This window comes from Alternaria burnsii, assembly GCF_013036055.1.
Source record: "Alternaria burnsii strain CBS107.38 chromosome Unknown 732, whole genome shotgun sequence".
NCBI lineage: Eukaryota > Fungi > Ascomycota > Dothideomycetes > Pleosporales > Pleosporaceae > Alternaria > Alternaria burnsii.
Window position 1 is genome coordinate 1,005,703 of NW_024066113.1, and position 24,958 is coordinate 1,030,660.

Sequence of the window (24,958 nt, forward strand, 5' to 3'; positions counted from 1 at the left end):
TATCAGTGTTGCTATCCACCACCACCACACCTACTTGCTACCGCCAATAACACCGACAGCTCTCCACCGCTGATCCGCACCCCGGCAAACAGGCGTTTCATCGCGTATCGCCTGGGGTGGGATGCGATACATGACCAGATACTCCCCATAATGCAGCCACTCGGCATTTGCATCCTTACCACCAGCACTGTCCTTTAGTATATCCATCGCACGAAACACTGGACCCCGAGCAAAATGGGCCGGATCCACCGTAACGACCCACGTATCTTCGCCGTACCGCTCACCAAAGTGCTTGGCTACTACCTCTGCGTGAGCTAGGTTGTCATAGACGCTGATGAACGGAGAGGAGATGTTGGTTTGCTGGTTGAGGTGGGCAAGGCCAAATCGAGACAGTGCAGAGGTGTAGTTGACGATGGTGGTTTGGTTCTTAGAACTGAAGCCTGTGGAGAAGGAGTATCGAGTCTGAGAGTTTGTGCGGTGCACGCGGTAGACTTGAGGTGGCCAGGCGGTAGGAGCAGAAGTTGACCCCGATGGTGCATAGGTAGGATGGGGCTGCGTGGGCGTGTAGAGTGCTGTTTTTCATATCAGTATATGATTTTGGGAAAACTTGCAATAACCTGAAAGCTTACCTGTCATGGTGACACTGGATTCGATACGTCTCCAAAGACAAGCTCTGGTTGGATACAGAATGTAGCTAACGAGATATTCTGCTGGAGGTGAACTTCTTTGTAGGATTGTAAGACGTATTCCAGGAATGGTGATCAGAAACTTAAGAACGGGAACTTTTCTGGAGACATCATTACAGTAGGAACCAGAATCATTTCTTATATCGCTATACACCCGTATAACGTCCGATACGCAGAGAAGCGGTCAAAAGAGCCGGTCAAACGGTACAAATGCATCTGAATCAGGAGTTCGTTGTTCATGCTGGCTTCCTTCCCCGACGGCACATGGACATCGTTCCGTCTGCTCGAGTGTCGACTTCCCGAAAGCCAACAAAGAGACAGCGACATACAACGCCTCGTGCCGTCGGCAGGTTAAACCCGGTTGTGGGGACCGTCGTGATACATTCAGTATCGAAGTACAGTGCCGTAGTTGGGTTCCTCGTTTGGTGGAGAAGCTTAGGCCAAGTGCATGTGGTACAGGTCCTCAGTGTCAACGCTTCAAATGCCTTTCCCGATCAATGTCCGTTTGATATGCAGGTCACGGTCACTTGCATTCACCCGCAACACCTATACTTAGATTAGACATGTCAGTGTAGAAGGGTCTTAGCGAGACAGAGTTGAAACTACAGATGTGTCTTGATCGGAGACTCTAGAATAGAAGAGATCGCGCAAGAAGATGAGAATAGCAGGGAAATAAACTATAGACGAAGAGTGAAAACATGCAGACATGGAAAATTGGTGACGGCAATAAATCCAACCCGGCATTGAAAAGCCGATTCTCCAAGGAGGCTCCTGATTGGACTGGAGGCAGGACAAAAGCTTTGAATCTTGGGTTTTCGGATTGTCAGAGGTGTATAGGGATGCTGCCGATTTGTCATTTCATGAAAACCAAATTACTGGGTCGTGCAGGTAAGCGGGTAGATGCAGTTAGGGGATGTATCAGGTATTGCATCCTATTCGTCAAATATACAATATTGAAGACTGTATGCGTGCGGTACCTTCCGAGTACTGAAAACCAATGCATGTCTGCGATGGGGGTGGGAATTCGCAATAGGTACCGTCTCCAGAGACACGGAAGGAAAGCCGCCTGCGTGGAGTAGCGATTGCCCCTGTCAGCATATTCTCACCGCCACTTCCTCGGCGGCGTCGGCTGGCCATGATACTATGAGCATCTCACATATGAGATGTACGAAAGATAGGGTGGAGTACGCACGTCGAAGGATGTTTGGTTTTGATTCCGTGGCGATCTAAGCCCCATCAGGAATGGCGTCATATCTCCAAAGTCGGAAAAGTTGACTGACGACAGCCATCGCAAGCGCGCAGGCGAGCGTCGACGCTATCCATCCATACAGACGGTAGGCGGAGCTGTTCAAGGCATTTGTTGCACTTTAATCTGACATCTCGCCAGCCCATCCCACCCCTGCGCTGTCACAAAATACACGCCAAACGCCACAACCCGTCACCCACCACTACCCACGCTCGCAAACGCGCCGAAACCTCGCGAAGGCACTCATCGTCCACGTCACATATCCACAATGTCTTATTTCCGGATAACACTCATGCGCTCCGGCATTGGCATGCCTGAGAAGACGCAAGGTGTACTCAAAGCGCTCGGCCTCCGCAAACGCATGACGACCGTCTACCACCCCGTAACACAGTCCGTCGCTGGTCAAATCATGAGGATAAAGGAATTGGTTGATGTCAAAGAAGTCAAGAACCCGATGACTAAGGAGCAAATGCGCGCCGCGAGGAGACCGGATCCCGGATACTACATCGAGCAGAGGGCAGGCGAGGCTATGAAGGGTTACGAATAGATGCAAAGAGACAGGAATGACATGTGCTGTTCGCATGTAAATCAAGCTGCAAAAATGTATGCATATATGGCGTCATGGGACATGAGCCTTACGATCGAGCCGTTTTGCATGCTCACTTGGAGGACTAGGCTGGGCGGATGTCCGGTTGGTATGCTTTGCCCACTGTGCATAAGATAACCCAACCAGAATCCTCATTCTCATCACAGATACAAGTACAGTAGCTGTAGGTTTCCCGCCAAATGCGCGTACACGGTTGGTTTCGAGACGGCCGGGCAATTGGGCTTCGTGTCTAGTCACGAGAACCGGTCACCAGCTTTTAATCATTATGCCACAGTTTTGCCATCAGACATGCTTCGTCCACCCTGAGCACGCAACACTGACAGTAGCCGATAGCTGTCTAATGGATTCTTTGTTGTGGCTAGCGAACGAGCTGCAGTTTGGCTTACACACGACAGCTGAAGACTCTGCAAGTTTTCCCATAAGTATGAGAACTGACTTTATGAAGCACCACGGCGTCGCTGTAGTGCCTCTTGGCTGCTTGGCTCTCATTTCGCTTCGTGTGGAGGGTCAGCGCGGTGAGTTGAGTTATATTGGACATGTTTACATCCATGATTACATACACGGCGAAGCACTGGAGAGCGGCAAGCCACTCAAGGTGTTCACGCTGCATTAGAACATTGACGCTTCACCAGACCTTCCTTCGAGGAATCAACCAAAAACTTCTATGCAACAACCCCAGGCCCTATACCAAAGAAGTCTCTCTCTCTGTCATGCACCCACATACCCCTCGCAATAGTCTTAACAAACCACTCCTCCATACCCCACCCTATCGCGCTCATCATCCACAAAAACCCCAGCACACGCCAGAAGATACTATCCCTGAACCCCATCCGCTTTCCAAAGTCAATGATGTGATCTTCCAGCATGATGATCGCTGCCTGTCCGAGAAAGCACTTGAGCGCGCCGTCATCGTCAAACTCACGATTCACCAACATACTCGCCGCTCCATGAGCCCATCCAGATACGCCAAACGCGACAAAAAGCTGGACATATTTGGACGCGAAAGAGCCCTTGCACAAACCCAACACATCCCTGGTAAGCCAGGTACCAGGACTGGAGCAGATGCGCCGACACTGCTGATGCCATACCCTCGACCATGCACTACGCACACTATACAGGTCTTCAAGTTTGCCGAAGAGAGAAGGGCAGTCCCGTGGGTTGGCGAGATGCGTAGCTACGCTCACAACACCGACAGCCGAGTTTGCCATTTCCATTGATGTCATTGTGAGGAGTATATGAATCCAGGTATACCAGAAACGGGAGAGAAACGGTGAGGACGGTGGGAAGGGTTGGAAAGGCTTAATAGTGCGGATGTCGACCCAGGACCCATAAGGAGAGCCGGCGGAGTAGGAGACTATCACGTCTTTCATGAGGTAGAAGATGAGGGCTCGCAGGGTTTTGCGAGCGACAAAGGTGCTGAGTTGACATTAGTCCTGCTAGGAATGGAAAGCTGGAAATCATGGTACGTACAGACGGGGGTAGTCGGCCGGTACTTCCATGTACACGTTCTTGACTTGGTTACTCCAACCTGTGTAGCGAGGCGTTGTCGTGAGACGAAGCGCCCACCACATTCTACTCGGGAATGTCCTTCCTGCACCACCTGGCTTATCTTCGTAACTCTTTTTTGACACCTTGTCATTGTCCTTGTGTTTGTTTTCATCTCCATTCTTTCCATCCTTGCCGTACTGAATCTTGTACCACCCTTCTTTTTCGGGACTACCCAGTAAAACCCAGTCAACATAATTGAAAACGCAACACCATACCGCGCAGTTGATAGCATAGTGATTTCCCCAGCCTGCATGCCATTCTCGATACAGAGATTGCGTGACGAGTAAAACAATAAGTGGTAGACTAATGCTCACGCGGAGCAATTGACGCCTGGATCCAACGGCAAGGGTAAGAACGTTGACTAGGTTCAAAAGTGGGATTTGCAGTGTTATGATCTGAGGGGGCAGTTGGAACAGGGCCATTGCTACGAGTTTGGTTGTGCGGTCGCGAGCATGAGGGAGTGACAGTTGAAGGAACTAATACATGACGGCACATTGTGAAATTTAAATAAGAAATTACACGATCCTTCGATCGGGCATGTCTGTCAGCGTCCAGCGGGTAGTCGGAGACAGGGCTGACATGCTGGTTCAGTCCAATGAGAATCGTTCAAGTACGTTAGCGAATGGGTCCGTGATCTGACTTGTGTGCCTATGACTAGTTTAGCTAGTTGTAGTCGCCGGGTGGCGGTATACACGAAGATCTCAGAGGTTCAGCATCCTAATGCCAAAAATTGGTATCATTAAATGCTATAAGGTTGGCTGCAATCAATGGTTCGACCGAAAAGCCAGGGTTGAACACTATTAACGCGGTAGTGTGATTTAGCCTCAAATCTCTACGTCCTGAAAGCTTGCTCCGTCACCGTCGTCTTCGGCCGATGGCTGCCCAGGCTTTGGCCGTTGCGGTAAACTTGCTTCTATAGACTTCTCATCGCTCGGTTCAGGCTCGGAATCTTCCTCTTCGCTGTCTTGCTGTTTCTCCTGGTCCGATTGTGGTTTGAGATCTTCGGTTCGGGCTTTTTGTTCTTCGGTTTGCGTCTTGGGCTCGATCGAGTTCCGCTCGCTCTTTTCACTGACGTTGTCTTTTGGTGGTGGAGGAGGCGGTGCTGCTCCGTCTGTATCGCGATCGCGCCTTGGTTGCTCGGGTGTGGGTGGTGTCACCTCTGTGCGCGGGCTCATAACAGGGCTTCTAGGTTGCTGATGCTGTGATGATTGTTGAGGTGCTTGCTGAGAGCCTCCCGGACCGACACTTCGTAACCTGGGGTCTGCGTTCAGGTAGTAGCCCCTCACACCAACAATTCTGCCTTCCCGCTCGCAGCCTATGACCCAGTCTGGCACGACTACTGGGATGTTGTTCTCGACTGCCTTTTCCCATGCCGGTCCCCTGCCCTCAGTGCATACAAAGTGCGTGGTGTCGATGCGCACGTTATCCGCAATTTTAGCGCCGATTCGTTCAACGGAACGCTGCAGCGACTCGCGGAGAGCGGCGGGCATGTGGCCAGGGGTGATGGTGATACCAGACAAGTCTGTCATCTTGTGTGTCTGGACCAACAGCTTCTCACTGCTGAAGGTGCCCGCACTAGTCTTCAGAACCAGGTGAAACTGGTACTCGGTGTCGACTGCCAGGCCACTGAGCTTGGTGCTGTGTACGTCGCTCGGCTTGGGTATTGTGCCGGCCTTGTTGCCATTACGGTATAGAGTGAGGCTGCGCAGTTCGGCCGTCGCAATGTCGATGGGATCCCACTCGAGGACGACGGAAGTCTGGGTGGCATTGCGACACTTGAGGACGGGGGCTGAGGGGGTGCGCTGGCCAAAGGTACGGAAGATCTCAGACTGGAGCTCGTGGAAGGCTTTCTGTGCGTCGGCTTCGGCTTTGTAGTTCCTTCCCACGTCGATGTCCACCATAGAGCCAGACGAGATGTCCGGGGGTAGCAATATGGAGGGGAACTCGATCTAGCTCTACGTCAGCCAGGATGAACTGCAAGGGTGCGTTTGCGCTGAGCTGGGCGCTGCGAGGCATTGAGGGGGCTCACAAGACGCTTGTCTTCGGTCAGTAGCACTGCTACTCCGGCGTCGACCTTTCCGACTGTGAGGGAGACGAGCATTTTGTGCTAAAGTGTCTGAAGTTGTCGAACTACAGGAACGTACGTGTATTGTTTGGTACAGCTGAGCCGCGTACCTGACCATCATTGGCGCGGCCCGAAGAATCGCCGTGGGCTTTTGGCGCTAGCCCTCACGCTCCCGGCTCAACCACGATATGTCCTGCAATGTAGCCTGCAAACCTTCTCCAAAGAAAAAAAAAAAGAATTCGCGTCTTCTCGTCCAAACTACTGAGTACATGCCAATCATTACTTAGTTGGAAGTCTGTTCCTGCTATGTTCAAATTCAGTCGTTCGAGGTTTGTCTGGGCGTCATGTCTCTAGTGATCAACAGCCTGTTACTTTTGCCTTGCATGATTTACCAACTATCGACCACTGGAGAATACAGAACAATCAGCCGGTATCTGCACAGGAATGGACTTGGCTACAACTACCATGTAGCATACGAGTGCTGCTAGGGGGAATTTTCCAAGTTCAGAGTCGACGACAAGACCTAAAGTGTACAACTAAACATTTCCAACTGATGTGTACATTTCTCAAGGAGAGACTCTATGTGCCCACAATGCCGCGAGAGATGTATCAAAGATGGCTGTTGAGCACTCTCTCGCAGCTGGTCCAACAGAAGGGTACCATGGTAAGCAAGAGCACTGTGGCTGGCTGCTAGCGTGTCTTCCGGTGTCTATGCTTTGTCCTCAACCCTGGCGATTCAGTTCACATGTTTGCATTTTCACAGCACAACTCATTCCGACAAACTCGGAATTCCGCATCTAGCAACTCGCGATCAGTGACGTCATCACACACACTGGACCTAGCGCCAGAGGCTAGGCGTGGTCTTCAGGACATGCATCGGTGCGGGTATGCCCATGGTTGTCGGTGGTACATCACGTGAATTGGCGTCTAGAGCGTAGAACGAGATGCGCATGTCAACTGTTCTCAACTGTGCTGCATGCCGCGGAAGCAGGGACACGACCGCGTTCAGAATGGCATACTGGTGCCATGCGAATCGCAATGCCGGGGTCCGCTGTCACAGCTCCATACCCCAGAAGGCCTCCGAGGCTGGCCAGTTGGGATCGGCGATGGCACAGTGGGGAGGCCCGGAGACTAACGTCTTTATCGTGGTTGCTTGTTCCAAGCGCGTTCAACACTTTGACGCAGAGATTTTGGAGGCGGCTCAACAGAAGGCCGACACGTGTAGCCGACGCTGCTGCCGCCATAGGCATGGGCATTTCCAAGCTTCTGGCCAATTCCTTGCGGCGCGTTTGACATGGGATTGAAACCTGACCGAGCAGGGCGTTAGACTAGAGTGGGCTTAGGTCAGCCGTTCGCGATAAGTCCCGCGATGCACGGTTGCCGTCCTATGATGCATCGCGAGTTCCTGCGTCGACGGCTTGTGGTAGCTACCATCAAGACACGAGCCCTGCCAGAAACCTTCCCGTCATTCAGTCTCTTCCTCTGCGCATCTCCTCCAAACATTGGACTTCCTCTCCAAACATCTCATCTGGTATACATTACCCCACCCACCTCTTCTCCACTATCTCGATCGTCTGATTACCCCATTGTTTTCTCCATACTGCCTGCAGGAAATAATTCCCTCGACACCGCTCCACGCGCCGTCACCTAAACCTCGCCCACTTCTCGCAAGTAGCACCCCTCCTACACCACTCCGACACACATTGTCACCATGGTTCTCATTGAGAATCAAGAATACCTCTGCGAAGAGGAGAAGCGTCTGAAGCAGGACCGGGAACGCACCGCTTATTGGAAGCGATGGGGTCCCTACGTTGCCGAGAGGCAGTGGGCAACTGGTCAGTTTTCTTAATCAATATGCTCGAGCCAATCTAATTTGTACACAGTCCGCGAAGATTACTCGTGAGTACCCTTGCTGCCACCGCCATTGTCTGCTACTAACCAATTTCTCTAGCCCTGACGGAGATGCCTGGAGCCGTAAGTACGCTTGACCGACACAATCCTCAGCCACTAATGCTATACAGATTTCACGCACGACATGGCACGGTCGCGCGCCTTCCGCTGGGGCGAAGACGGCATTGCTGGTGTGTCCGACTCGCACGGTTTCCAGAACATTGCCTTTGCTTTCTGGAACGAGAAGGAGTAAGCGTGCAGCATGCAGTATTTGAAATGTATACTAACTCCTCTGCAGTGACTTCCTGAAGGAGCGCCTTTTCGGTCTCTCGAACCCCCAGGGTAACCACGGCGAGTCGCTCAAGGAGTGTCACTTCCATCTGGACAACACGCCAACTGTAAGTTGGAATGGCTCATCGTTTACATGCTGCTAACTCCGCTCGCAGCACTCGTACATGAAGTTCCTCTACAAACTCCCACAGCGAAAATTCCCATACGAAGACCTCATCGAGACAAATGGAAAACGAACGCGATTGGACAAGGAGTACAACCTCGTCGACACCGGCATCTTCGATGACGATCGGTATTGGGATATCTTCATTGAAACCGCAAAGGAGGCAGACGATCCTGAGGAGTTGTGCTTCCGAGTCACGGCTTACAACCGGGGACCAGAACCAGCGCCGCTGCATATTGTACCTCACTGTTGGTTCAGGAACACCTGGGCATGGGGTCATGAGGACGAGAAGCTGAAACCATCCATCACCAAGATTGGTCCAACAACGGCACAGTCAAAACATCACAAGCTAGGGGACCGCTACTTCCAGCTTTCACCGTCCCCTGGCACCGGCCCAAGTGGCGAGGATGTTCAGCCTGAACTTCTCTTCACCGACAACGATACCAACTACAAGGGGCTATGGAATGTTGAGAACAAAGTTCCGTTTGTCAAAGACGGAATCCATCGCCGCATCGTAGATGAGCAGCTGGACGCTGTCAACCCTGAGAACACTGGCACCAAGTGTGGCGCCTGGTACGCTTTCGACGAAGGCGATGGTGTCCCGCCAGGCGAGTGCGCTGTTGTCCGCTTTAGGCTGTCGAAGAGAAACGACGGGTTCCTTGACGAGGAAATGTTTGACGACATCATCGAACAGCGCCGCGCTGAGGCCGATGAGTTCTACTACAGAATAAGCCCCCTTCCAATTGCTGACGATCTGCGCAACATTCAGCGTCAAGCCTTTTCCGGTATGATGTGGTGCAAGCAATATTACCATTTCATCTGGGACCAGTGGGCGAACGGTGACCCTGGCATGCCTCCTCCACCACCTGGTCGGAAGGCTATACGAAACAAAGAATGGAAGCACATGTACTTGGACGATATCCTTTCTATGCCCGACTCTTGGGAGTATCCCTTTTTCGCGGCCTGGGACAGCGCGTTCCATTGCATTACACTTGCCATGATCGACCCAGACTTCGCCAAGAAGCAGCTGGACCTCTTCACACGCGAATGGTACATGCACCCGAACGGACAATTGCCAGCATACGAGTGGAATTTTGGCGACGTGAACCCTCCAGTACACGCCTGGTCGCTTTTCAGGGTGTTCAAGATCGAGCGCAAGATGTACGGACGCGAGGACTTTGACTGCCTCGAGCGCGTTTTCCAGAAGCTACTGCTAAACTTCACCTGGTGGGTCAACCGGAAAGATGCTGACGGAAAGAACATTTTCGAAGGTGGCTTCCTGGGTCTCGACAACATTGGTCTTTTCAATCGTTCGGATCCTTTACCCACTGGTGGTGTCCTGGAACAGGCTGACAGTACTGGCTGGATGGGCTTCTATTGTTTGAACATGTTGAACATTTGCCTCGAGCTTGCCAAGCGACGACGCATCTACGAAGATATGGCCTCCAAGTTTTTCGAGCACTTTTTGATGATCAGCGATGCCATGCAGTTCCGCAGCGAGGGCGAGTCGAAACCACTGTGGAATGAGGAGGACGGTTTCTACTACGATGCCATCTCTTGGGGTGGCCCATGGTCTCACCAGATGCCCGTCCGTTCTTTGGTCGGTCTCATCCCTCTCTACTCAACCATGACACTGGAGCCGGAGGTTATCAATCGCCTGCCAAGTTTCAAGAAACGAGTCGAATGGTTCATAGCCAACCGCCCGGAACAATCGAAGCGCAACATCCATACGCTCTCAAAGCGTGGCCAAGGAAACCGCATGCTCTTGTCACTTGTTAACGAAGACCGACTGAAGCGCATAATGAAGAGGATGTTGGACGAGGATGAGTTCTTTGCTGACCACGGTATCCGATCGCTTTCGAAATATCACAAGGACCATCCCTACTCCATGGACGTGAACGGCCAAAAGTACGAAGTTGCTTACCTTCCCGGTGACTCGGACAGCGGACTTTTTGGTGGCAACAGCAACTGGCGAGGTCCTATTTGGCTAGCCGTCAACTTCCTACTAATAGAATCTTGTCAGAGATTCCATCTCTACTATGGCAACGATCTGAAGGTAGAGTGCCCTACTGGGTCGGGTGACTACATGCATCTCGGTCACGTCGCAGAGGAGATTCAGCATCGTCTTCAGCATTTGTTTGCTCGTGGTGATGACGGTAGAAGAGCCATCAACGACGGCAACGAAATGTTGGACTTTGACCCGAACTGGAAAGACTACATGTGGTACCACGAGTTCTTTGATGGTGATACCGGCCGTGGCTTGGGAGCGACACATCAGTGCGGCTGGACCGGACTGATTGCGAAGATGATTCATGACACTGGGTAAGTTCAATCAACATTTGTATGATACATTGACTAATAATGTGTAGTATGACTTGTCGTCTTCCACAAACGCCACGTACGCCAGGAGGTGCTGCCGACCATTACTTTGACGATGTTTTCACTACGACAGGCAAGCCAACCAAGCGTCAGACTCTCCGCCGGTCTTCGACAAGCCGTAGCATAGGCTTCCGAAGCGACTGGGGTGAGACATCCACCAATGGCGAGGAAGACGACGTCACAAGCCCGATAAAACGCAAGAACTCTGTCGGTGTTCTGGACCAAGAGGCGCTTGAGCAGAAGTCCGCGATGGAAGATCGCCTCCATCACTATGTTAGTGGTCAGCTTCAGCGCATCAAGACAGGCATGCAGGATTATGAGCCAGATGAGTTCGAGACCATGACCGATGGCGGGTCCGACTCAAGGCCAACAACGCAGAATGGTCGTCGCAATGGACGTGGGCGCGACAAAGGTGACTACTTCGAGCAAGATCCCTATTTCAGCAAATGAGTGTCACCAGAGGGTGTTTGGGGATCTGGTTTGGAGTGATAATCATCAGCGTTACAAGTTGTTAACAGGCGAACCCTATATCCTAGACCTAGAGTAGACCTTTTCACGATACAGCGACATCTTCATTCAGGCTTAAATATGTTTCCTACGTCATGTCCTCGCAATGGTCCTCTGAGCCCTTTGCAAAGTTTCCAAACTTGACCGATGCCTAGTAATCGAGTTCGCCAGTTCGCAATCGTCTGCAACAATGTATCTGCGCATAGAAACACCCTACATTCCCATTTCAATCAGAGAGTCCACCAGCAAGTACATCTCATCTGCAGTAGAGCCGTTCAACGCTCCCAGGTGCACAGGTATCGTATGAAACTACCATCATCCGGTGCATATGGTATGGTAAAGTTGAAGTCAAAATTGTTGCCTCAACGTGTCGTTGGAAACTATGGAGTTGTAGAGGAAGCTCGACATCACTCACATCATGAATCTAACCAATTCATACCCTCATGCGATGGATTATGGGTTGAATCATTCTGAGAAAGATTTCGTAACTCAGTGGTGTAGTCGAAGACGACTTTCGAAAGGGCGTTTGCCTGGCTAGCCAATCAAATCTTATCGATAAGCTTTGCTTGGTGTTTGGACGGACCACGTCCCCGCTGCCCAAACAATCAACCCCAGCAATTTAACGTCATTGGCACTCCCTCTCTCTACTACACTCTTCTTGTCGCTCGCTTGAAAGGTCATTGTATCGAGACCTGTGCTCCTAGTATGTACAATTGTTCGTAATACTCTCCCTATTTGACCGGCTGACCATCGGAATGCGCTACAGCCGATAGCACGCACGCGGCACCGTCGAGACATTTAGCACTATAGCACGGTTCGGGAGTCGACATGTCGGGCTTCATAAGTACCATGTTCGTCGTCCTTCTTCTCCTCTGCCAGTTTGCCCTGCGGAACGAAGTCGATGCTTTCCCCATTCGCCCCTAACTTAGGCCGCATGAACCACAGGATACGTACACTTGTATCAAACTGTCAAGAGCGGGACATCACAGACACTGGAAAATTTACAGAAGACTGGGGCTTGAGGATACCGCGGTCGAGGTCGAATGGGGCTGTGACGGCATTTGGACCTACAACTCGATCGGCAGCTGACTCGTCTCCTTCTTTAGCAACCCGCGAACTCGCGCACCGTTCAAACCGTCAAAGAACCGAGGCACTAGTAGCTGGCAGTTGAAGCAGTATGCCGAGGCTACACTTGGTAGCGGCAGTTTGAGGAAGGCCGTCAAGCTGCCTGAGGGCGAGGACAAGGATGAGTGGCTAGCCGTCAATGGTATACGGAATCGCTCGAAGTGTTGAAAGTCAGGCTGACATGAGATTGCAGTTGTCGATTTCTACAACCAAATCAACTTGCTCTATGGATCTATCACTGAGTTCTGCTCCCCGCAAAGCTGTCCTGAAATGAAGGCAACCGACGAGTAAGCCTATACTAAGCTCTTGATATGCGCGAAGCTAACCGTAGGCAGATTCGAGTACCTCTGGCAAGACTCCGAGAACTACAAAAAGCCTACCAAAATGCCCGCACCAGAATATATCGAACACCTCATGGCATGGATACAGTCCAACGTCGACAACGAGTCTATGTTTCCCTCACGCATCGGCGTACCCTTCCCCAAGACTTTCCCTGCTCTCATCCGGAACATGTTCAAGCGTCTATACCGTGTCTATGCGCATATTTACTGCCACCATTACCCTGTCATCATTGAGTTGGGTCTGGAACCACATCTCAACACCAGCTTCAAGCACTATGTGCTATTCATTGACGAACATGGTCTGGCCAGTGGAAGCAAGGACTTCTGGGGTCCGTTGGGTGATCTTGTGGAGAGCATGCTGAGAAGTGATTGAACGTCTCCAATTGCCTCGACAAAAGTGGCAGAAAGGGACTGGAGATGAGACAAGGCTATCATGCATAAAGAGCATATCTTGACGGCGTTGAGGAGCATTTACATTTTTGGCATGCACAGGAAGATATCATAAGCAAGTACACATGTTGACGATGTATGAATAGTAGCATTGATTCGGCATAATGAGTTTCAGCTTCAATGTGCGCATGCAACTCCATTGTTCCATCAATCGTGCTCGCGAACGCAAGCCATGCCCAGGCAGCATCTCGTATCCAAGTTGCTGAGCGTTTGACGTCTCATAGAAGTGGGTTTTGTCTGCGAACGTATAGTGGGGCAGAGTTCGTGTATCGGAGACTTGGCGGATAGTAGACATGGTAGCCGTTCATGCCTCCCTTCTCAACCAAACAGCCGCTCCATACTTGTATCCACGCATATCGGTCCTTTCCCAATTGCGAAACTGCAAACATCCTCTAGCTATGTTGGCGATGGCGATTGCTATATGACAAACACACTATTACGCATGGTCGTACTACGATGCTGACGACGTTCATTCAGCCGGAACAATGCTGGCACCTGTTCACAAACCAACCCTGCGAAGCATGCATTGTCTGCTCGAGTCTGGCCTCTGGTAGCAATATTGGGAATGCAACCAATCGGGTACGGCACTTCCATTTGCAGCTACGGCCTTCGACCCCTTCGAGATCCGCGTGCTCAGCGTGCGCGGACTTTTGCCAGCCTTCAAGGTTGCGTCACACGGCGGTGTGAACGGTTGCAGCTGAAGAAGCGGAGAAGTTCGTTTTGAACGGTCGCGAGAATAGCCGAGATGAGCCCTGGATGGGGGCAGGGCGGAGCGTGAGACATTGGGCAAACCTTACAGTCAACACAAAAGGGAACGCGGAGCAACGCACTGGGCGGCCCCAGCTTTGCACGACTCTCGGTTTGTCGCATCCTTTCCGGCATGCATGTAGACGGCATTGTGAACAGACACCGCGATTACCGAATTGCGGGGAGCGATACAACGCTGCGTGGGAAGTGTGGGGAAAACGAACCACGAGGCAATGACAGGGGCGGTTGTATAAGGTAAGACAATGCAAGTCAAGGCACCGGGTAGCTTGACAGGAAGTGGGAAGAGTGACAGCGGCTGTCTGACCTCTCAGATGCCATTACCCCGGGTACCGTTTCAGTACCCAAGCTCCGCCGACCCCTGCAAGGTGTACAGCATGATGGTTCTCGGCCTCGAGTATCAAAAGCAGTTTAATCTCTCTTTGCAGCCGGACTAAGAAAGGACCCCTCTTTTTTGGTATCCTTCAAATATCATTTCCTGGCACTGCGCGCGGATCATTCTAGCTAATAAACCATGCCATTCGGTTTCTACTTCGACTTCACATCTCTCATTCCGCAATGATGCCGCAACATCTCCGCAATATCGCCCTCACTATCGAGTTCTTCGCGGTCCTTGCGCGATGTGCACATCTCAACTACACTGGAGAGGCTGTTACGACTCGCTTCTGGGACTGTTGCAAACCGTCTTGTGGTTGGAATGGGAAGGCACAGTTCTCGAGACCGGTAGAATCGTGTACGGCCGACGACAAGCCTACGGATATCGCCGCCGGTACTGGTTGCAACGGCGGTAGTGCGTTTCAGTGCTCCAACCAGCAGCCATGGGCCATCAACGACACTCTGTCGTATGGCTATGCTGGTGTCTACATCACACCAGACCTCACACATGGAGGTATCGAGGACGCCTGGTGTTGCGCATGCTATCAACTCAACTTCACCAGTGAGCCTTTGATCGGCAAGAGCATGATTGTACAAGCCTCGAATACCGCCTACGATGTAACCAACGCGAATCGGTTTTCACTTGCAGTAAGCCATTGCAATTCGGATATTATGACTACAAAGCTAATCAACTTAGGTCCCTGGTGGTAACACAACGTCAACGAATGCATGCGCCCAGCAATATGGCGTATCTCAATCTGTCTTTGGTGAAAACATGGCGGGTGTCAAATCCATTGACGACTGCCAAAATCTACCCAAAAATCTAAGAGCCGGTTGCGAATGGCGCTTTGATTGGTTCAAAGACGCATCATATCCAAGGTAAGCATAATCTCAATCCAAAAGCTACATGACGTACATCGGCTAACTTCACATAGTGCAAATTTCAAACGGGTGGTCTGTCCTTCGGAAATTACAGCCAAGACAAACTGTATCCGTAATGACGATAAAGTGCTTGCAGGCGAGGCGTCTTCCGCTCAGAGCCTCACGCCTAGCTCTTCCACTATGGCTTTCTTCGTCGTCATCATACTGGGTTTAATATCGATATAGCATCGGTGACGCGAGGCTTTGCATCACGTTCTTCCGTTTTTACTATCGTCACGTTCTTTTGATTCCTCTCTGTCGTTCGTCTTCGTATGCTGACTGGCTGGAGATGTCAGATGATGGAGCTGGCTAGCCCATCTTCCATGCATGGATACCCTACCAATAAAAAGACTCGTGTCGGAACAGACAGCATACCGCGTCCAGAACAGCACGCAGTCGTATCTCCGCGATCTTTCCAGTGTCGGAGTCACCGATTATGTTGTTATGACTTCAATCTCCTTTCTTCGTATTCTCCCTTCTTGTTCATGAGAAGGGCTCTTGTATGCTATTACGATTGTGTTATTGCATAGCGACATCTAGTGGCGTTTTTTTGCAGCTATGGAGGCAGCGCAAAACGTACGTCGAATGATAAGCCTCTTTGTACTCGCTTGAAAAACACATGTTATGGCGTGACGTTGGAGGAAGATCTCATCAGGTATACTGTTAGTGCGAAGAATCAACCAGACCGGTTGGTGGAATTGAAATGAAGGCCCTTCGCAAAGTCAAGAAACCACCCAAATCGAACCAATTGACAAAAAGCAGACCTACGATAGTCGGACCATTTGCCGCCACCGTCTGCATCCTCCCTTGTTCACACGAATTGCTCATGACACAAATCGCCACGATACTCCTCCAGGAAAACGCCCTTCCCTACGCTATCCGAGAAAGAAAGCCGAGGAGGGATATTGTAAACGCCCTACGCAACGGCACCATCCTCGACTTCCGATCGCGTTCGCCCAGTCCACTCACTCGCCCCATCCCGCTTTTCATTTAGGCAAATGACACCACCGAACAAGTTTTCTGTATTTGAATCTTGCACATCCCCCGCCATGGGCGCGCGCACCGTACCGAGAAGAGAGATTATCCATATTGAGCCGCGGGCGCTAGGGGAAATCCGATATATTACATGGGCAACCTGTTAACGATACTAACGGACAAGTGATGAGCGAAGGCAAGAAAATGTAGCACTAGGGAAAGGCATGGAAAATTTGATTGTGAGGGGTCTTTGCCACTCAATCAGGGTTTGTGATCCGCGTTGTGCGGTGCAGTAAGATGAAAAAGAGGGTGGTGGAAGGAGGGTGTTGAGTGGAGAAGTCAACGACTTACCCCTCGCTTAGGCGCGGTGAGATCCTTTCCGTCGAATGCATTATCGCATGTGTGAGATGTGTGATTGTACGCAAAGCCGTTGACGGGCGTTCAGGTCTTGATCTTTCTTTCTTTCCTCTCAAGCTCCCTTGCTTTGCGCAAGGAGAGTCCTGCATAGGTACTGCTATGGAGGTGACCTATATGCAGATACCTCTCCAACTAGGTAGTCTTACAATCCTGCCCAAGTGGATGACCTTACTGCTTCAAGCAAGGTTTCCGTTGGATGATAGACGAGATTTGTGAGAAGAGACCTAAACCTCCGGACTCGCGAATCCGAGGTAATGACAATCGCCAACAAAGTTCGTGCTCGGTCTTTCGTTGTTCTGGACACGCTTGGCTGCAAGGTATCTTTGCCAATGTAACAACAAAAGTGCCATACACACAAAGACCATGAACAACGTTCGTAGCGCATCACCTCACGAACAATTTCATCGTAGGAAGAAGACTGCACTGGCATGGCGCGACACGAGACACGCGCTGACGCACAGGTAGCATGATCAGCAAACCACCCCTGCAGTAAGGAACGGCACGGATTGCGTCTTGACATGGTAAGTGCACTGCGACAGTTGGACCCCAGATTCATTGATGCGCACCCCTGCGGACAAACGGGCCTGAGCGCCGCGCTGGTGTGGTTGGGTGGGAGGCTTGGTCACTCTGGCGGAAAATTGAGACAACGGCATAGCGGATAGGGCGTGCGGGATTCGAAAGTGGCAGATACGTACCAGATGAACGACTGCCGACATGAGTGGTCTGGGCTTGCGACGTTTTTCGGGCCATCAGTTTTGCGGATCTAGGAAAGACGGGGACACTTTCCAGTATCTCACATCTTAGGAACACCATTCATAGATCTATAGAACAGTATTCGAGCGCAGACGTAACGGAGGATTCGGGTTGTCAATGTTTCAACATAAATTGTTCGTCCGCTATAGGATCACTATAACCTTGGGTATGGGTATATCTCATCATCATCTTCACCATCCTCGATACCTCGTAGCCTTGCGGGCGTCAACGGCGCAATTGGGCTGAGCGTCGAGTTTGAAAACCTTATTGTTGGGGTTGTCGGACTCAGCGTCGGACTATCCATACTCTTCCACCCAGCACCCATATCTTTGCTTTCAACGAGCGTCGGCGCGGACCCCAAACTACCCACACTCCGAACCGTCTCTAACAGGTCACCCTTCTCGCAGGAATCGGCCGTCTCATACCGATCCAAGCTATTTCTTCGCGATCTTGGAAAGTAACTTCGTTTCTGATGCCGTAATTCGCCTGTGGTGACGACTCGAGGCGGGAAGTCTTGTCGACATTCTCCTCGAATGCTGACGTCGCCCTTTGACCGCGTAGCCAGGCTACTTGAGAAGTCGTCCTGTATACAGGGGAGAATCTTCTGTACCACACGATTCTTTCTTGTGTAACGGCTGATATCTGAAGAGCTTGATCTGTTCGAATGTTGCCAATCACCACGAAACTCGCGTTCCATGGGCGTCGCTTTGGTTCGGAAGTTGAAGATCCATCGTGTAACGAGACCGCGGAGAATTGGTATGTTGGCTACGATGATGGCTACGTTGTTCTCGATGTGGTTGATACAGTAGTCGATTGGATATGTCCAGTCAGGGTTGAACAATGTGTAAAGTCGGTCGCGGTACGAAAGGTAGATTTTTGCAGCACCGATTGCAGTAACACTGTAGAAAGGTTAGTCGATCTGTCCAAGCAGCATATAGATAAAGCGTACGCAAGACTGCAGGTAAAGACTACCAGTACGACCAGGCGGGATCTTAGTCGAGCGCTCATCATCCTTCGTACGATGATGAAAGGTATCGGAAGGATAAGAACATCGGTGAGCAGATTTGCGCAAGTGACCCAGATTAACATCTCGCCCATTTTGTGTCTGCCCATGCAGTGCAACCCTCCGAAAGTTCTTGGTTTCCAGGTATTGCCTGTTAAAGGGGGACAAATGAATATGTAGAGGAACCATGGTATCAGGGCACTGCCAACGGTGAAGATCAAGATGGCGTAGAGTACCCGTTTGAGCCATTCGATGACTGAACCAGCGCGAAGGAGGAGAAGTATGATGGATGCTTTGACTAGCGGTAGTATAGGGATGTTCAAGAGATTGAATGCCATGACAACCTGTAGTAGTCAGTAAAAACAATCTAGCATGCTGAATTGGTACCGACAGCATAATACTCGTCGTAGTTTGGTTCTATCTCATCGACTGGTACCTGCCAGATATGTACACCCACGTGCCACATCTTAACATCTATTCAGAGTCAGTGAGACTGAACATCAACTCTCATTCTAGTACTTACGTCGATGTGACGGCCCTATGAGGGCTATTGATAGCAGCAACGGAAGTATGATGAGCCAGTCATCTGTTCGAATGCGTTAATATCGTTCACTTAAGACACATTGGCTATCATACCCCAGCTCAACCGTAGGTTCAGTTTCCGCCGCGTATATATCCTCAGGATGACGAATATCGATGCCAGGAGGGGTGTGCCGTAGATGACCCCCAGACAGGTGAGTTGGAGAGGATAGGTAGGCATCTCGACGACCTACTGTCAGGAACCCGAAGAAATCGCGAAAACCACATCTCGCGCTGCTTGTGGGTGGGCAATCTCATATAAACCTGGAAACAGGGTCGGTCAAGGGCAGCGCAACCCTTGTTCACTTGTGCGCGCCCGAGGCAGGCACAGCCGGTCGTCTCTAAACGTCCCCCGCAATTCGCATATTAACACTTACAGAAACGAGTTAAGCAGAGGCCCTTCTACTTGCCCCACGGTCTAGTCTTCCGTCGGTCACACTCACGTGGATCTGATTGATAGCTACACTATACACCTGCCACTCAAAAGGCTTGGTGTCGCTATGGAAGCCGGTCGTATTCCATGGTGCGACAAACATGACATCCCTCCTCCCGTCTACCTTGACGAATTCTCTTACATGAACAGTGAACCACATACGAGTTGGCTGGTTTCCGACGCCTCGGGAATTGTGCAGCCGGACGGTATCAGAGTGGGCTCTTCCGCGATTCGGTTCGTGGCTGTCAGAGACGTGAGAAGTGGGTGTTGTGCAGGCGCCAATTGTTCTCACGCAACCTGGGGCCCACCAGCGCTAGTACGGAGGACTTGGTGTAACGTATTCTTCCTGGAACCTGGACCGATCACAGCGTGTCGAGTAGCCGATCCCTGTTGTGAGCGAATCTGGGGCCGCCGCTTAAAGTGCATGGCCCAATGAAGGGCGGCGCACATAGTAAATGCGACGCAGCGAACAGCACATAGCGTGTGGATGCCCACAAGCAAGAAGATGAGATATGGTAACGGCGCAATTTGGCAATATACCTTCGGAGCTAAAGGATTCGTGGTGGGTCACGCCGTGAATGCGTGGAGATTCCAGGAGCTTAGGCCTGTTCAACAGGTATCACGTTCCGGGGATGTTTCGAGAAGACACATTTGGGTAACGCGCCCTCGATGCGACGGCGGAAGCTACTCGGCCCAAGACCGTTTCAGACCGTTACACTGACGTTCCCATGCGTGCTCATTGTAGATCGCCATATTGGACACCTTCATTTGCTATCATTGCGACAGCGGAGGTCGGACGAACAAGATCAGGAAGCAACTGCCGACGATCTGTGCGTTCTTATATTGTGCCGCTGGCGGTCAGCCTGACTGTATGAGGTCATTGGCTGGCGGGGCAGCCTTTTGTCACGTTGAATCGTGAACGACAATGTAGAGAGTGCGATTGCGTGATGACCGAGGTTTTCATCTCATGGCGAGTCGAACCTGATTAGGTTCCTCCATCAAGAGCGCGGTCATGGCATGTGAGGCCACAACACACATGCATGTGTGCCGAAGCGGACCTGCAAGAGAAACACCTGAAATGACAGAGGACGTTATGGGACTATGGAGTGAAGCACGAAGAGTGCTTGGTAGAAGGCTCAATTTCTATCTAAGGAGAGACCGTCAGATTAGCGCAATGTTAGCCATCACCGCCCGGTGAATGACATGTTTGTCGCGATGGACAAACCAAGCTTTCACAGTAAATTACAGACGATCATAAAGCTGCACATCTGAGATGTGTTTATGCGGCGGCTTAGAAATGTATCGTGTCTACACTGATGTATCTTTGGATTGGCCAGGATCAACTTTGTGATGATGAAGCGTTCTTTCAATATGAAGCTTCATATTTTAGTACCTGATTCATTCAGTATCTGCACGTCAGCTTCGAGTCATCAGTCGCCAGTTTGGGGCGACAACATGCTAGGAAATGTCTTTCGGTGCTACTGAGGGCTCAACGTAGGTCTCCCGTTCATCGAAGAGCGATCCCAATTTTGCATTCCCAACCACTATTTCCTTCCTGATGCGAATGTCGCAATCATGTACGGTACCCCACTGGCCATCCCAACACCAGCCCCACCGAGTATGGCGTGGCCCAGCCTTAGAGGCAAGCTACCACCTCGTGCAGCGAACATAGCCCCAACAGCTCCTCCACCAGCGGCGCCAAGTGTGACCCAATCTGTCTTCACCTCCCCATCATTCTCCAGTATTCTCCATGAACGATCTTTCCATTCTATTTCCTCTCGACCCCTCATACGTCCCCAAGTCATGAGTGCACCAGCTGCTGTGCCTAAAACCAGTCCGCGACCAGTTGTTTTGAGTGTACGAGACAGTATCGTCTTGTAATCGACCGATATTTTGCGGGAACGAGCTGCAACGACGGAGATCGGAAACTGGAAAAGCGAGAAGAAAGAAAAGGACATGGCTGAAGCGCGCATGACGTGTAGGTAGAGGATGCTACGTGCATATGGTTGATCTTCGGCGTATTGTGGATGTGGGAAGAGGGATGTCATGTTGTTGTACGTTTCGCGCAACTCGTCAAAATTCGGATTCGAGGGTACAGAGTCAAATGCAGCCAAATGCGATCTTTGATGGACGGGCTCTGAGAAATGGTGTAGGCTTGTAGGGCCTCGCAACGTGCCACGAGGTAAAGAGTCGATCCGAAGGAGTTTTCTAGGTATACTCTGTACAGATTGTACGAGAGCGACACAATTTATCTACATGTATGTGAGCATTCTCGCTGTCCTTGCGCCCCGGTGCAAAGTTGAAGTCGGAGACAAAACGAAGCCGGTCGCGATGAGTTTCGGCCGCAAGTAACATTGCTGCCTGCTGTCTCTTTACGATAAACTTGACTGGCTGTCAGACGATGGCAGTTTTCTGCCAATGATGTTCCGGTAAGCGCTGCGCTCGCATTCCGTGGCTTGCGGTTCTCTCAGGCGTCCTGCGCGCCTGGCTCTGGAATCTCCGTCCTCCGAATCTGCCCGTACCAAGGCAGCCTCTGTAAAGAACATTCTGCATCTTTGCATCTGTTTGCACACGACAACGTCGCAATGCCCAGAGCTTTTTTTCGAAGATCCTTGGTACGACATGCGTAGGAAGAACCTTGGAAGATCGCTGTCAAGTTAACAGGGAAGTTCATAGCCAAGCCGATCGAGAGCAATTGTCTTCGCAACATTGGCAGGCTCTCGTGCAGCTGTTGCCGAAGAAACTATGCCAATGAGGCGTTCGTGATGCTTCCCCGGATAACGCCTGTGGTTCCCACATATGGGGTTGGTACTTGCTCAAAAGAGGCGGAGAAGGCGATAACAGAGCTGCGCGACAGCGATCTGACACGGACCGAATCGTGGCCATGCTTTGAATCACGAGGAGCAAGTTGGCGGTTGCGCAATGCAAGATTTCCTGAAGGCATTGCGCGTTATTGTTCCAAAGCCGCCTGACGTCATTCCGTCTGTTGATCCATAAATGCACCACTGCAGCACAGACGCTGTAGGCACTACCACCAAGCTCGCATCACCTTAGCCGGACTCTAACGAAATCTACCATCACCGGCACCTAGCAATACGAAACAAACAAAGATCCCAACCAGGATTCAACCCCAATCGTCATCATGCCCATAGGCCAACAAGAAAGCGGTGTGACCTCGGGCGTGAAGTTTGTCACGTCCACTGTAGGCAACACGGTTGGCGGCGTTACGAACACTGTGGGAGGTGTTGTTGGCGCACTTGGTCGAGGTGTTGGTGAAACGGTAAATTAAATGCCACTAACTGCATTCGAAGCATATACTGACTTTGGGCGCCTTTGCTTAGCTTGAAGGCGCCACGGGCAGTGCCGGTCGGCCTGTTGCGAGAGGTATTTCTGATGTTTCCACAAGCATCGAAAAAGGCGCAAACGACGTAGCAGGAGGCGTGAAGCGCGCTGGGGAGGGCAAATGAGCGTCGAGCAAGGATTACGCAAGAGAAGGAGATACTGTGGCGGTCTGAGGCTGATATCATGTTGCCACTATGCCATGCCGTACAGTTGGAGAGCGGAGTGCAATACAAACAGCTACAAGATGCTGCCAGCATGTGATTTCACGTAATCTAGCGCTACATATCTCGCAAGGTACTTGCGACCCGACAGTATGCTGCACTAACTCTAATCGGCTTCGCAGGCATTGTGATCAGACATGTGTCCAAGACTGCGTTGCCGAAACAGTACGCCGAAGTGGTCTGCGCTTACAAGATGCGACGTCTACGAGAAGCTTTCCGGATGCTTCAGATTCCTGTAGCCGAGTACACCGAAGGTTCTCCACAGCATGACGATCTGTTCGGATGTGTCAATCCGAAAGATTATCTTGCCATATACAGACACACGAGCATCGCACGCAGAACACAACCATGGCGCAGTCCGCAGACAACCAGCTTCTGCATCGGAGTTCCAGTCCAAGGGACACCGAAGAGAAGTAAGGAGTCCTTGTGGAGACTAAAGTATAGGCTGGCGCGTCACTGTTCCATGGACTAGCTGAAGGGTCCATCCATCGTGAGATCGTGATCGCCGAGGCCGAATAACCTCACCAACACAGACCCGGTCGGCTCGGTTCGCTGTAATGCATTTGTCGCGGTGTTAGATGTACATATGCGTGTCTGCGAAAGGCAGGAGCTGTGCGGGGTCAGATGATCAAGTCCGCTTTCGTCACTCGCTGAAAAGCCTCACCGTGTCACTGACGGAGTGAGAAGCTGCAATAGGATTGACTACTGATTGTTAGTTGTCCAGTACGTGCAGAAGCTTAGCGCCATCGTTGCGGGATATAGCAGCACAAAGGGCGGAGGAGTGTAAATCCGTGTGACGTCAGTGGTACGTGTGACATGCGCGTCCCATCTTAGGTACGTTCGACCATTGCAACGTCTGCATCTACACATCGTAGCTAAGTGTAGTCTTGGTGTTTCGAAATGCCGTGTTTTCATCGCACAGTATTCGCACCAAGTCGACCAGTCTTTTTGAGCGATCTAAGCGGCTTCTGGAATTAACCCGCCAACGAAGGCAAATGCGCCAGCCAGCGTACCAGCCAGCCAGACAACAAGCGGCACACTATCGGTATGCAACCGCGAGGCCAGCGTACCAGCCCGTCTTAAGCGTTCCCAAGCAACGGTTCCACTGGAGACGGTGGATGGGGCGGCTGAACACACTCTAGAAAGCGAAAGCCACATGTACCCCACAAGTGCTGCGCTAGTGCACGTAAGCGTCATGCCGGATTGGGAACCAATCTTTGACATCACTTAGGCATTTATCGCCTCGACACCAATCCCATCGAGCACCATCCTTGCATTTTGCCTCTCAATAGTCCGATTGAGCGAGCTACATCCTCACCACACACCACCCTGCAGATCCTCGCGCATGACTGCCAATGAGACAAGATGAAGTGATGAACAACGACGCCCCGCCACACTCCGCCTTGAGGCCTACGGAACGCACGCATATTGCCCTAGGTCAGACGCTAGGATGCACCGCGGAGCGATCGTCCTAAGCCTACTGATACGAGACTTCGGTTCAGCACCTGTCTTGGATGTTGCATATTGCGGAAAAAGCTCACAACATTCGAGATTTGCAATACCCAAAATCTCACCGGCCGTGATTACGAGCAGGTCATATCAATTGGACAAGCAGTAACTATTCATCCACAGCTTCCAAATCAATGGCTGCAATTGCGTCCCGAAGTTAATCGAGGGCTGGGAATGAGATATGTTTAGACGAGAGGCGGGACGGGCTTTGTTCACGCGCATTCCCAGAGAGATGGTGGGGAACTAAATGAGGGGTCGGATGAATGGGTGTCCAATGATACAGTAGATGGCTCCGCAGCGTTTATCGTTACGGCATGAACGAGCCTACTCCAGCCTTCTTTTACTGCCTTCAGAAGCGTCAACGCTA

The 24,958-nt window shown here is 51.3% G+C and overlaps 9 protein-coding genes across 9 annotated transcripts; 5 read left to right on the forward strand and 4 right to left on the reverse strand.

Annotated features, from left to right (window-relative positions):
- Positions 1-30: 30 nt before the first annotated feature.
- GT037_005812 (uncharacterized protein) lies at positions 31-636 on the reverse strand (the record flags this gene model as incomplete). The annotated part of the gene is made up of 2 exons (XM_038930859.1): positions 31-572; positions 630-636. 2 exons carry the CDS (start codon positions 634-636, stop codon positions 31-33), a joined length of 549 nt encoding a protein of 182 aa, XP_038786548.1.
- Positions 637-1,384: 748 nt separating this feature from the next.
- Positions 1,385-2,479, forward strand: GT037_005813 (50s ribosomal protein l30; the record flags this gene model as incomplete). The annotated part of the gene is made up of 3 exons (XM_038930860.1): positions 1,385-1,508; positions 1,972-2,020; positions 2,074-2,479. 3 exons carry the CDS (start codon positions 1,385-1,387, stop codon positions 2,477-2,479), a joined length of 579 nt encoding a protein of 192 aa, XP_038786549.1.
- Positions 2,480-3,201: 722 nt separating this feature from the next.
- Positions 3,202-6,188, reverse strand: GT037_005814 (uncharacterized protein; the record flags this gene model as incomplete). Its single annotated transcript, XM_038930861.1, has 4 exons — positions 3,202-3,955; positions 4,010-4,482; positions 4,924-6,036; positions 6,117-6,188. 4 exons carry the CDS (start codon positions 6,186-6,188, stop codon positions 3,202-3,204), a joined length of 2,412 nt encoding a protein of 803 aa, XP_038786550.1.
- A 579-nt stretch (positions 6,189-6,767) lies between these two features.
- On the forward strand, positions 6,768-6,953 carry GT037_005815 (uncharacterized protein; the record flags this gene model as incomplete). The annotated part of the gene is made up of 1 exon (XM_038930862.1): positions 6,768-6,953. The coding sequence occupies one exon, from the start codon at positions 6,768-6,770 to the stop codon at positions 6,951-6,953; it is 186 nt and encodes a 61-aa protein (XP_038786551.1).
- Positions 6,954-7,863: 910 nt separating this feature from the next.
- On the forward strand, positions 7,864-13,221 carry GT037_005816 (glycoside hydrolase family 63 protein; the record flags this gene model as incomplete). Its single annotated transcript, XM_038930863.1, has 11 exons — positions 7,864-7,987; positions 8,036-8,051; positions 8,104-8,126; positions 8,174-8,291; positions 8,341-8,440; positions 8,489-10,818; positions 10,866-11,287; positions 11,538-11,670; positions 12,489-12,649; positions 12,701-12,794; positions 12,843-13,221. The coding sequence occupies 11 exons, from the start codon at positions 7,864-7,866 to the stop codon at positions 13,219-13,221; spliced, it is 3,900 nt and encodes a 1,299-aa protein (XP_038786552.1).
- Positions 13,222-14,621: 1,400 nt separating this feature from the next.
- Positions 14,622-15,545, forward strand: GT037_005817 (endoglucanase 1 precursor; the record flags this gene model as incomplete). Its single annotated transcript, XM_038930864.1, has 3 exons — positions 14,622-15,086; positions 15,136-15,317; positions 15,374-15,545. 3 exons carry the CDS (start codon positions 14,622-14,624, stop codon positions 15,543-15,545), a joined length of 819 nt encoding a protein of 272 aa, XP_038786553.1.
- Positions 15,546-17,658: 2,113 nt separating this feature from the next.
- Positions 17,659-19,679, reverse strand: GT037_005818 (uncharacterized protein; the record flags this gene model as incomplete). The annotated part of the gene is made up of 6 exons (XM_038930865.1): positions 17,659-18,403; positions 18,454-18,851; positions 18,899-18,981; positions 19,031-19,093; positions 19,144-19,276; positions 19,530-19,679. 6 exons carry the CDS (start codon positions 19,677-19,679, stop codon positions 17,659-17,661), a joined length of 1,572 nt encoding a protein of 523 aa, XP_038786554.1.
- A 1,242-nt stretch (positions 19,680-20,921) lies between these two features.
- GT037_005819 (uncharacterized protein) lies at positions 20,922-21,567 on the reverse strand (the record flags this gene model as incomplete). Its single annotated transcript, XM_038930866.1, has 2 exons — positions 20,922-20,928; positions 21,101-21,567. The coding sequence occupies 2 exons, from the start codon at positions 21,565-21,567 to the stop codon at positions 20,922-20,924; spliced, it is 474 nt and encodes a 157-aa protein (XP_038786555.1).
- Positions 21,568-22,661: 1,094 nt separating this feature from the next.
- Positions 22,662-22,986, forward strand: GT037_005820 (uncharacterized protein; the record flags this gene model as incomplete). Its single annotated transcript, XM_038930867.1, has 2 exons — positions 22,662-22,799; positions 22,861-22,986. The coding sequence occupies 2 exons, from the start codon at positions 22,662-22,664 to the stop codon at positions 22,984-22,986; spliced, it is 264 nt and encodes an 87-aa protein (XP_038786556.1).
- Between the last annotated feature and the right edge of the window lie 1,972 nt (positions 22,987-24,958).